The following is a 13,375-nucleotide window of genomic DNA, read 5'->3' on the forward strand; positions in this document are numbered from 1 at the left end:
ATCTAATTTTTCTATTTTGAGGAATCTCCATACTGTTTTCCATAGGGGCTTAGCCAGTCTGCATTTCTACCAACAGTGTATAAGGGTTACTTTTTCTCTACACTCTCACCAACATTTATTCTTTCTAGTTTTTTCATATGGCCATTCTCACAGGTGTGAGATATATCTCATTGTGGTTGTGATTTTCATTTCTCTGATAAGTGATATTGAATGTTTTTTCATACGCTTGTTGATCATCTGTATGTTTTCTATGCACGTTTTGATTGGCATTTTAAATGTCACCTTGATGCTCTAGAAATTTTCTCTAAAATATGACTCAGCTTTAATAGTATAAGATTGCAATGGGAATAACTATGTTAGCAGCAGAAAGAAAAGACCCTGCTGCCACAGCAGCTCTTTGGTTTGGAGGAAACTGAGGTGAAATCAGAGCAAGTTTTCAAAGTGAATTCCTTGATATTTGTTTAAATTTCATGGACATTTCATGGAATTGCCAAGCACATTTATAAGCTTATACAACTTCTTCACAATAAACTCATAATTTTGTCTTCCATGTAAGTAGATATATTAAGCCTTGCCAATTTGTTCAACAAACATTTATTGACTACTTACTATGCTGATAGGGACTACAGATAAAAGAGAAATAAGCAGAAGATTAAACTGCAAGAAGTGTTATTAGAGTTATGACTTTGTGAATGACAATGATAGGCTATATCCAAAATATATATTTCACAGAGAGTGAAATCATCAAGGGCTTCCTGGAAGTAGAGCCTAAAGAACTAATAGATCCTATAATTCTTGTCTAAGTCTTAGTCTACTCCAAGCATTGTTCTAAAAATCTTATATTTATTAACTCATTTAAATTTCAACAACAATCTCAATAGTAAGATTTAAAAACATATTCATGTTATCTGCATTTTATAGATAAGAAAAATGAATACAGGAACTTAAGCATGGTTATATAACTAGTAATTGTCAAAATTCAGTTGCCATACTACTAACCCCTGTATATTATTTACATGATAATATTTAACAAAATACAGAATAGAGTACATTGTCAGTAGTTATAACTTGATGATTTCATTATAGGAACAAATATCTTTGTTAATTGCTTAGCACTGTCTTAAATGTAATTGAGCAATTCTTTCCAGATTTAACAACATTCAGAAGAAAACTTTCAGCTATATTGTGACTTTCATTTTTTAACACTTAGCAAGAACTGAAGCCATCTAAGATAGAGACCAGTTTGATTTCTCCACATGAGGATTCTTTTTTAAACAACTACATGTAATGTTTGAACCTGCATCTCTTTTCTTTTATATGCTCTGCTGAGATATCTGATTGGAGTGGGAAAGATAAGGGTAGACAGATGATCTACGGAATACTCCCCTGCAGACCTACAGTTATTTTATGTCTAAGTCAAAATAGTGTCCTTAGGTGTCCTTATTTTATGTCTAAGTCAAAATAGTGTCCTTAGGTGTCCTTAGGTAACTAGTACTTCTAGCCCATATTCATCTCCAGAACTCATTTATTAAATATAAAAGATAGTTCAATCAAGTTTACTTCCGATCTCAACATAATATTTGTGTGGCCTACTTATAACAGAAAGATGACACTTTATTTTCAAATACTATAGTCTCAATAATGTCACTGGATGGAGGACATGCTGTATGTATTATAGCCACGTACAGAATATAATGTGTTTAGATTTTAATACAATATCCAGAAACTTCAGAGTTAGTTAACTGACAAGGGTGACTGAACTCACTAAAACAAGGTAATGACAAATTTGATTTATTAACCACACACAAAATAGTGTATTGGTCCCACATATGATTTAACTCTTAGAAACCACTCAACCAACACTGAACTCTAAACAATCCTAGATGAATAAGAAATCAATACTTAAATAAAAGAAGATGAAAACAACTTTTATTTGTGAGGCACTAAGGCATTTCCTCCATGTATTAAATGATTTAATTTGAATAGTTGGAGAATGTAAAATTTGTCTTTGAGCACTTGGGAATGTTTAGTATGAAATGCATATTTTAAAGAATTATACTGCAAACAGATACAATTTATCCCACAACCCATCTTCTATCTGTTACTGAGTTGCCAATCTCCAAGTTTCCCAGACTCAAAATCTGTTATCTTTGATTTCTCTCCTTTACTCAACATCAAGTTCAGTGAATACGCCTACTTAAAAGAAATGGTCAGCATGTACTTGTTGTCTCTATCTTTTGTTCTCTTAGTCCATGACCCTGACTTCTTCTTCATAGGCCAAAATTTCTCGCTGAAGTTACTAATGGCTTCCTGATTGCAACCTCCCTAAATACCTTCACATCTTCACTCCCTTTATTGAAACACGCATGGTTTCTACAATACTTCACTCTGCTTCACATCATTTTCTTATTTTTGCCCCGTCTCCTTTATGGATTCTTCCTGTGCCTGCCTTTTTATTGGGCAGGTCCTTGCATTTCCTTCTCTAGACTCTTTTGTTGTTGCTGTTCTATACTCTCTCTGCAGGCAATGCTATTCATTCTCATGACTTTAACTATTACTTCCATGCTGAACTCACTCACATATCCAGACAAGACTTCTCTCTAAGACTTTAAAATGTATGTAGTTGCAAAATTTTCAATCTGAATGTCCTGGAGACCCTTTAACATTTCTATCTTCCCTTTCTAAACTTGCTCTTTTTCCTGGATTCTTTCTATGTCACCACTATCTAACATTCGATTATCCAAACTAGAAATCTGAGAGTCAACCTTGCCTTTCCTCTTCTTCTTTTCTAACATCTATTTTTCAACCCTGTTTCCTCTTCTTCATCCTAGTTTCAACCCAAACACCTCATTACTATCACCTAAATATAATTAACCCATGCTTCTATCCATTATATGCCCACCTACCTACTTACATATTTATGCATTGGAGGAGCCAAGTGCTGCATAGGCACTGGGAGTACAAAAGCAATAAAATCAGACCAAACTTCCCATGTACTGCCCACTGCAGTGGCTTTTTAAGTGGCCCTTCAGGTCTTCAGTCTTATACTTTCCACCTATCTCTAAAATGATGTCCTGTTTAAAATGTAAATCTGATTAAATGACCCCTTGCTACTCTAAGTCCTTCAATGACTCCCTATAACTCATGAGATAAAAGTCCAGGTTACCTGGCTAGAATTATAGAGGCTACCAGGAGGTTGTCCTCACTTACTTCTCCAGCCTTACCAAGTCCCCACTATTCTGCTTTCTCTTCAGCAGCACTGGATCGGTGGAATTGCGTGCACACCCCATGCAACTACTTTTAATTCTGTTCTAGAAATGCAGCACTTACACTAGTTAGTTCCCTCTCCTCCTCCAATGCCCAGCTCTGGTGCCCCCTTCTTCAGAAGAACTTCTCTGACCTTGTGATTCCTTCTCTCATAGAATGTACCAATATGGAAAAGTTCTGTTTACATGTTTTAGCTCATTTGACTATAAGGTTTTGATGCTAACTCAATTTCATTCCTCTACTGTTACCACTATGATCCTTAATAACTCTCAACTGGTTTATTGCAAGTGATCTCACCTCCACTTTCTTCTATTTCCTCCAAACGATTCCAAACACAGGACTGTGTGCCCCAAATCAAAAATATAATGGCTCCCTTTTCTCTACTATGTTTCCCAAAGAGTGGAACATGCACCACCTGTGAATTTATCTTAGATGGTATATGGTAGTGACATTAAATGACAGAATAAATGTCATTTATTTTGGATCACAGAATGAATTTCCCTCTATCAGTTTTCCTTTATTCCTGAGTATTCCTGGGAGAAAGCTTGAAATATTTTAACAAAGAGCAGACCTCAGAACAGTCATACCCAGGAAACAGCACTTACCTAGATTTTCAAATATTGATTTGTTTTGAGAGTGCATATTTTTGTGGTTACATTTCATTTTTGGAAATTAAGTTTCATTTGTTTTCCATTTATAAGAGACATATCAAGTTTTCTTTTATAATAAATTTATCTAAGCCAAAAAATGTTGGGTTGATTTAAAGGAAAATATTAAGAACATACTAGAATAGAGAGTATATTAACATGGTAAAGCCGTGACAGCAGCACTGAAATGACTGAAGCTTGAGAGAGATTTCATATCATACCACATTTATGGGCCTATCCCCTATTGCTTACTTTCTTATACTCTTAAGCTGTTTTCAGTCTCAGAGGTTGTAAATAACAGGCATAAAATCTCCCAACCTCTCAATATATCAGTTGATTTACTGTAGGACTGATATTTTCTTAAAGCTTTTCCCCCCAAATTGGCAACAATCATTCTCTGTTCTCCAAAGATATACCATTTTCCAGCCTCCAGGCTTTCAGCTCCTGTTTCTTCTGCTTGGAATGCTTGGTCTCCCATGGCCCCCCATGGAATCCCATAGAATTTCAACGTATATACCAAATGCAATCTCTGCCATCATGTAGTCAGATGAACTTCTTTCCCTTTCACTGTATCAATAGTAACTTTTCTCTCCACTGTGCTTCCTGTATCACAGTTTTGGTGACATTCTAGATGTTCAAATAATAATATTCTTTCACCTAACAGATTTTTTAGGAAAGTGTGTGAATTTTATTCATATTTTAGACTACCATGGTACTGAACAAAATAACTTATACACAGAATAGGCCTATTATTAATATTTGCTGAACTGAATTTATTATTTTAAGCAATATTCATGTGATACTTACAATTTTGCGCTTGATCATGAAGAGTGGAATTTTTGCATGAAGAGGGGTTGAGGACAGTTCCTTATGGACTGTTGATAAATACAATCTTCTTTTGATGTTCCCTAAATCAGTAATGCTGAAAAAGGAAAGATTCCCATCAATATAATAACCATTTTGAGTAATAATCAAAATGGGGTCTCCCTGGTGGAGCAGTAGATTGAGTGCTGCGCTGTGAAGCTGTCTGAAGCTTTCTGCAGCCTCTGCAGCACAGATTCGATTCTCAGTTGGCCAGGGAGCAACCCACATGGTGTGTCAGACCTCTCCTGTCTTGGTGCTGCTTCCCTCAGCAGTGTTTTCAATGAGTCTGTTGTTCTGTTCCCTACTCTGTCTCTGGTGAATTCTCTCACCCTCCCATGCCTCTGGCCTGTACCCCAGCTCTTGTATAAATAACCAAGTCTTTAAAAAATAATCAAAATGATATCATTTATCATAGGTCCTTTCTAACAGGAAGATCAACCATGGAATTTAAGAATTGCTTTTTCCTTCAAGAAGTAATAAAATTTCTTCCTTAAATTCAAAGAGCTCACAAGCTTGGATGTATAAAGTCACTTAATATGCTAATTTATTTCAGTATTCTACACTAGATTTCCACAGTCTTGCAACCTATGAAAAAATTCAATTTGTATGAACTGAGAAACTGCTAGCCTTTAATAACCATGCTTGTTCCAGCCCCTTAAGCGTGTGTTATCTTGGGACATACTGTCACCAACTAAATAGGAAAACATTATGGGTTTCTTTCCCCAAAAATGCACCTGTCATTTTATATAGGCTCTTAGTCTGCTTAGAGACAGACAAAACACTGACTGTCGGTTTCACTTCCTAAGCACATATCTTTGAGACAGAATTATAATACACAAGTTTATTGCTCGCTATTCAGGTCAACCTGCAATGATACCAAGGACACTGAATTTGAACATCTTTAATAGATTTAGACCACAGCCATGATCACAAAGATTAGGTTTACTTCAAATTGATAGAGGCTCATTTTTATGTTCTGCTTCCTTTAGGTCTCAGAGGTAACATAGCAGGCTTAAAATCTCCATACCTGTTTTAGGCTGCTATATTGTAGAATTGATGCTTCTTTAAAGACTGTCTTTTACTGGAGAATAGTGACTTACCCCTCTATTTTTAGTGACTTTGTCTAGAAGTAATAATGGGTAATTTTCTACAGTTAACAATTTCCTAAGGAGATAACATTTCATTCAAGTACTGCTATCAATATTTATAGTGTAATTAATTATTTTTAAGCCAACATAGACTTTTTTATAAATTTTTCTTGTCTCCCTTCTCTACTTTTCAAATTTCATTATTTCCTCCTTCTAAAAATGGTCTACATATTTTTTCTACAGAAACACTATGATTGAACATTGTTAAGAATAAATACAGTAAAAATTTAGGTTAGATGATTACACCTAGACCTAAAATTGTAATCTATTGGCAAAATAAAACAACAAAACCATTCAATCCATCATTAGAGGTAAGATTTAAAATGCAAAGGTGTTAACACTACTGTAGCGTTACATTTAGATGTATAAGTGATGTGCTGTATATTGCTTCAAGGCAGTATCTTCCAAGTGCGGTGAACAGGGGGCCTCTCCAGTATGAGCACTATCAAGCTATTGCCAGCTACTGTGGCATGAGTTCGATCCCTGGGCAGGGAGCTACCCACATGACACAGTAGACCTCCTATCTCGCCCACTGCTCCCCTCAGCAGTGCATTTCATTAGATCTGCCTGTTCTGCTCCCCATTCTGTTTCTGGTGAAGCCTCGCACCCCCAAACCTTTAACCTACACCCCAGTTCTTGTATGCATAAATAAATAAAAAATAAAAAAAGTGGGATTAACATAAGGGGAGCAGAGAGGAGTACACAAATAGCCATTGAAGTGCAGGATGAAAATATTAGGATTTTCATCCCATCCTTTAAAATATTATTTTTATGCATCTTTGATTATTATGTTATACAGCAACCTATTTATTTCTGAAATAAATAAATGTACCTACGTGGTTAGTGTGCTCAAACATTTCACCAATATAATACAGGATCCAAGTGCTTTGGGAAATATTGTCATAAGGGATGCCATTAGGGTCTCTTCTGTAGGAAGGTCTAATTAGGAAATAGAAGAGCTACATAGAGATTGTAGAAGGGAAAAATGGAAGAAAAAGTTCCCCTGTATCAAACAAAAAGTTTGGTAACATCAACTAAAATTTATTGAGACAGTTTATTAAAGGTTTGCTTTGCTGGTAAGGATAAGACCATGTCACTTTTATTTGAATTGGTAAGGGTCAAATTCTATAGGAACATTTAAGTATACTTCTTTATCAACATATAGAACAAAAGAAACACACTTTCATTCATATGTTAATATTTATCACATGTTGAACAAACATGCACTGAGTCAGACAATATCCAATACACTGGGGAATATGATGGTGAAAAAGGTAAGGTCCCTATGCTCCCAGACCTTGTATTCTAGTGGAAAAGGCAGGTGAAAAAAGTAGTAAGTGCAAAGTTATCATAAATACAGTAAAGTTAAAATAAATGCAAGTTATCCTTAATGCACTCAAGGGAAACAAAGAGAGGCCCAACTAGAAAATATCAAGGAATGAACACTTTAGACAGGTAAGGCGGCTGGGCTAGGACCTAGTAGGTAAGGAATAGACATCAGGTGAAAAGGGAAAGTAAGACTCAAATCACAAGGGCATGGCTTTTATTTCAAGGTAAGGGGCTTATACATTTATTGTTCCCCACAGGGAGTTATAAGAGGCTCAGGAGTCTACACTGCATGTTGAATGGAAATCAGAAAATAGAAAATTATGGTCTTTTTTATTTTTTTACTGGGATAAAATTCTGTAACTGAAAAGCACAGATTTTAGTGTACGATCTCATTTGTTTTGATAAATGTGTAGTCACCTGTGTGTCTCCACTCATCTGTTAAATCTGGGCCAAAGTCCACTTGTGACAATAAACCCCACAACTGTAAATGAAAAAAGCTGAGGCTCTTTCATTTGCTCAGTGTCTGCTGAGTAACTACTATTTGTCAGACACTGTGCCGGCACTGACAAGAGTGTCCTGGTTTATGTTCTTACAGAATCATAGCCAAACACTTTCAATATATTTATCTTCTCCCTTTCTTAATCCGATAGAATCTCTTCTTGCTCTATTCTGGATTCCATTCTAAATCCAATCTTCCAGTAGGTCACAGATATGTTCCTTTCAACCTTGATTTCATGTAGAGCTTCCTAAAAAGATCTCAAAGCTAGCAAGACTGGAGTGTATTCTACTAGAATGTAGTACTTTGTCTGAAGAAAAATAATCTATCAAGTATCAGAAGGTTGGTTTTGCATATAATTAGAATAAGTGACTTATGCTTTTGTACTTGATGCATTCATTCCACAAAGGAAAGGTATTACTAGGTATCTATCATTTGTTGAATATTTCCAACATGCTATCACTCTAGCAAGCACTTCTATGTATTTTCTCAGTTAATCCTCTGAAAAACCCTACAAAATAGCTATTATTATTATTATCATCATCTCCACTTAACAGGTAAGGAAACTAAGGTTAGTAAGGCAAAGTGACTTTCCCAAAGTCACACATCAAACAGAATCCAGATATAAAATTTCATCTAAATGATTCTAGTATCTACTTAAGCTCATGCTGGCTTCCTCTTAAAGCAGGTGGTACCTATAAATATCCACACTAAGAAGATCTTGCTCTTGCAAGCATATTTAATATCTGACAGCTATGTTTCTAACCTTCACTGCATTTAGATGGACAAAGCCCATGTGTGCCTGTGTGTGCATGTACTTCTGCTCATGTGTGCTTATCTTCTTTCCATTGACAAAGTGTTCCACTAGATTTGTCTGAAACCTCTGCTCCAAGAACTATTATAATTAAAATCTGAATGCTAACCTTGCTTTCTTCATTTCCATGTTTTGGGAATCACCTAACTGTCTCACTATAGTTACTCACATACATATACTTAATATTCTTTCATTTATTAGTGAGGATCCCTAAGAACCACTGATTGCTTTAACTAAGCTCATTAGTAGCTACATCTTGTCAAAGTCACTTTCTTAACAACTTCATATCGGTTTCTTCCTTTGGTTTTCCATAGCCATGATGCTAGTTCAGGTCATTTGTTGCTTTAAATACCCTTCCTTACTATTCTCCCTACCTATTATCTTTTACTTCTCAGTCTTAGTCTACTCCAATATCACTTTTCACCACAATTGTTGATGCACCACAGTCGTTGATGCTCATGACGATCTCATGTAACAAAGACAGCAAGACTGACATGGGGGAAAGGGGTTCTTCAGACATATTGGGCGAGAACATCACAGCTGGTTGAAAGAAAGAGTAGTACTGAATAAAGCCAGGGTTGGTTGTGGGGAGCCATAACATGTGATACCAAGATCCCAGGAGGGAAGACATGAAGGTCATAATTACAAACAGAAAGGATGGGAGGGCCTCCCCGGTGGCACAGCGGTTGAGCGCTGGGTTGCGAAGCTGCCCACAGCCTCTGCAACGCCAGTTCGATCCCCAGCTGCTCCCCAGCCACCGGAGGAGGGTCCCACATGGCGTGCAGACCTCTCCTGCTGCTGGCTGCTCCCCTCAGCAGTGTACTTCGGTCCTTCTACCTGCTCTGCTCCCCGCTCTGGCTCTGGTGAATCCTCTCACCCTCCTGCGCTTCTGACTGCACCCAGTGCTTGTATAAATAAATAAATAAATCTTAAAAAAAAAAAAAAAAAACCCAGAAAGGATGGGAAATAGAAAAGCAACATCTGAATTGCTCCTATGGGTCAGAATCTGCACATTATTTCACCAGTGTTATCTCATTTCTTCCTCCCAACAATCCTTTGAAATAGGAATTAATATTCACACCTTACCAATTTAGTGAGAGGCTGAGAGACTTTATGTAACTTGTTCAATGTCTCAAAGCTAGCAGGTGGCAGAGCCAGGAAACTATCTAAAAAGGTAAAGCAAGAAGAAATAATGGCAAGTTATTTACAAGTCTATCTGACAATTCCAGTGGATGGTAGTCACCTGGCTTAGTGTACCTAGAAGGAAAAGGTGGTTAACAGGCTTGCAATTCATTCTTTTCTTCTACTAAAGGACATTCCAGAAGAGAAAGGTGATCAGCCAAAGCTCCATGTAAACATGATTAACCTTCAGGCAAAAACACTAATGGTATTTATTAAGGGAAAAGTAATGTTTTTCACAGGATGTACCTGGCCTATTTGGGATTGCTTATGGTTAACAAACTGGAATCCATGAACTTTGGGGCACAGTTCCCTGGAAAATATCAGATTAGCTACAAATGTATATAATGACCAAAACAGCTCCCTTTGAATAATATATTTCATGTATTGTACAGAGAACTCATCTGTTAAATCTGGGCCAATGTCCATTTAGAAAGGACTGGAGAGCTGTAACTGCAGTCTCAGATCTCTTTCTGCAATACAATTTGTATCTGTGAAATTAATAAAATTTAAGACTGGCTACAACCTCTGATTCTTAGGAGTCTGTTTGATAATCTAATCCTTTCAGCTCCTTCATATACATGGTTGTATTGTGTAGTTTCTTTAAAAAGAACATCCTCGAATCATAGTCTGAGTAAAGGACATGGGCACAATTTTTTTTTATTATTATAGGCATTAAAACCAAAACATTATTGAGGTAGCACCTCATACCTGTCAGAATGTCAATTATACAAAAGGTAACAGGGGCCCTTATCGAAGCTGTAGTTGCTTCCACGTAGCCGCTGTGATCAAAAAGGAACCCAGAGTAATAGTTTTCCTTGACGGTCGCCATTCTGTTTGCTGTAACTGATCTGCAACATTTTGGGAAAATACAGTTCTACCTACAATTTTTCTATTTAGACCTTTCCAGAGGCCAGTATATATGTTCTGTTGCTGGAGTCTGAATTAACTAGAGAAGTAGTGTGGTGGGGCACTTGGGGTGGGATGGATTTCTGTAATGGACAGTCCAGTAGCAGGTGGCACAGATCTTAGTGCTTTGGGGCATTACCCTGAAAAGCTTCATGCATCAGTACCAGAACCAAAGGCCTGTCACACCTTTGATGCTGAAGACCAAAGAAAGGGAACTGGAAGGTCACTCAACAGCTGTGTAAAGATAAATAAATAAACAAAAAAATAAATAAAGGAAAGAAATAAGCAGTGTTGGAGAGGATGTGCAGGGAAGGGAGCCCTACACATTGTTATATACACAATGTGTGTGTGTGTATGTGTGTGTATAAAATAGCAAATATACAATGTTGGTGGGATTATAAAGTGGTGCAGCCTTTATGGAAAGCAGTATGGAGATACTTCAAAAAATTAAAAATAGAAATTCCCTATGACCTCATCATTCCACTTCTGTATTTAACCCCAATATATAAAAACTTAAATTTGAAGAGATATGTGCACTCCTATGTTTATTGCAGCACTATTTATAATAGCCAAGAACTGGAAACAACGTAAGTGTCCATCAACTGACGAATGTATGAAGAATGTGTGGTATATATGCACAATGGAATAGTACTCATCCATTAAAAAGGTATCATGGTAGTATCTAGAGGGAATTGTGCCTAGTTTACTAGGCCCATAGTGAAAGACAAACACCATATAATTTCACTGAGATGTGGTATACAGAGAAGACAAACAGATGACTGAAAAAAAATAGATAAATTTTCTACTACCAAAAGGGAAGAGGAAGGTGGGGGTAGGTGGATTGATTGGGGAAAAAAGGGACAATGGTATGGTGAAAGACAGAACTGGGATTTTAGCAGTGAACTTAATTTAGTGCATATATGTTGATTCTGAATGATTCACACCTGAAATTTAAATACTTCAATAAAACACAAATTAAAAAAACCCCAAGAAATTGGAGAACAAAAAGACACACCAGGAACATGCATACACTAAAGAAAGACCACATGGAGACACAGCAAGAAAGTGACTTTCTGCAAGTCAAAGAGAGAGGCTTCAGAACCAGTCAAACCTGTTGACAACTTGATATTGGACTGTACTCCTGCAGGACTAGAAGAAAATAAATTTCTTTTGTTTGAACCAAAAAATATTCATGTGGGAATCATCATACATGGACTGTTCTCTAATCTGTCTCTCCTACTAGCCTGTAAATTCTTCAAGGGTTGACACCACATACTGGTTATTAAGTACTCTCACAGAGCTAGGTTCAGAGTTTTGTAGTTATTTAGGAAATATTTATAGAACTATCTTTTTTGAAGCCCTTCTGCTGCCATGCTTATCTATTTATTGAACAACTAACTATTTAGTGCTAAATCTGGGAGATATAGGGATATCAAAATGAAAACACCACCACCCCCAGGAAGCATGTGTTTAATGGGGGAGATAATATAACAGAACTGTGCACAATAAGGCCAAGAAGAAAAAAAAAGGACAGCAAGGGTGGGGGGAAGGAGAGGGCATGTAAAAAAAATTATTTTTAGAAAAGGTAGTTAAAGAAGGCCCTCTGGAGAAGGCACCAAAGGATCAAAACCACTGGAATGAATGACGCAAAGGTAGGAATCATGCAGATATTTGGGAAGAGCAGGAGGACTATGAATATTCAAAATAAATATTTGTTCTTCTTAGAATGGATCTTTCAATGTAATCCAACAAATATTTATTAAAAGAGGTGAGCCACTTAAGCTGTGAAGCTCAACAAGAACCACACAATGGATGTACAGCATGATTTCACCCTCACAGTGGTCAAGTTTTGCTTTTACAGGGTAGTTCTCGGTTAAATCTAACTATGATGGTTCTAATGTCAGGAAGAATTTCTAAATGATCATGCCCAGTTTAGGACAGAGGTATTAAGACTAAGCTACCCATATGGTAATGAGGATTTAGCCTACTGTCTTTGCAAAAATAAATATGCAAACCTCCCCAATCTCATAATCAAGAATAGTTGGTTTGGGAGGGAAAACAAAATCATGAGCTAAGCTTAAATGATTCTGAAAGCATGCTGAATTGCTACTTAAAAAAAAAAAATTAAAATTAGTCATTCATGAGAGAATATAAATGCATATGTGTGACTACTTAAAAGCTTCATTACGCTTATGTGCTTTTTTGGGGACAATTTAGTTGCTGTAAGAAAGGCTGCTTTGTAAAACAGCTTTTCACTTATATAGGCTTGATTTTCACCATCTAAAACCTTCTGTGACCTAACAAAGCAGAAAAAGACAAGCAACACCGGCATCGCTCCTCTTATGCTTAAAGATATACATATAAAACTATGTGGAGGGACAGCAGTGTGAAGCTGTCCTCAGCCTCTGCAGCACAGATTCAATTCCCAGCAGGCCAAGGAGATTCCCAGGTGGCATGGCAGACCTCTCCTGTCGCACCCGCTGCTCCCCTCAGCAGTGTATTTCAGTTGTCTACCTGTTCTGCTCCCTGCTCTGTCTCTGGTGAATCCTCTCACCTTCCTGTACCTCAGGCCAGTACCCCAGCTCTTGTATAAAAATAAATAAAAATATGTGTATTAGATGCCTACATTATACATATTTAAAAACTGAGTTAATATACTTTTATATCTGTGAATATTAATAGTGAAGGGTCAACAACGTGATAGGAAAAGTAATGAGACAAT

The 13,375-nt window shown here is 36.8% G+C and overlaps 1 protein-coding gene and 1 non-coding gene across 10 annotated transcripts in view; one reads left to right on the forward strand and one right to left on the reverse strand.

The window, feature by feature from the left end:
• The window catches only part of CFAP20DC (CFAP20 domain containing), a 190,244-nt gene that overhangs the window by 113,455 nt on the left and 63,414 nt on the right, over positions 1 to 13,375 (reverse strand). For all 9 annotated transcript variants that reach the window (XM_037491908.2, XM_037491915.2, XM_037491944.2 and 6 more), the window contains exon 5: positions 4,722 to 4,836. In XM_037491908.2, the coding sequence (XP_037347805.1) occupies positions 4,722 to 4,836 (115 nt within the window). The remainder of the gene's footprint in view (positions 1 to 4,721; positions 4,837 to 13,375) is intronic.
• LOC119237754 (small nucleolar RNA SNORA16B/SNORA16A family) lies at positions 10,487 to 10,621 on the forward strand. Its single transcript, XR_005123399.1, has one exon. It is a non-coding gene; the product is annotated as a small nucleolar RNA SNORA16B/SNORA16A family (small nucleolar RNA).

The sequence above is a fragment of the Talpa occidentalis genome, unplaced genomic scaffold (genome assembly GCF_014898055.3).
Source record: "Talpa occidentalis isolate TD23 unplaced genomic scaffold, MPIMG_talOcc4v2.1 talOcc4.10, whole genome shotgun sequence".
Lineage (NCBI taxonomy): Eukaryota > Metazoa > Chordata > Mammalia > Eulipotyphla > Talpidae > Talpa > Talpa occidentalis.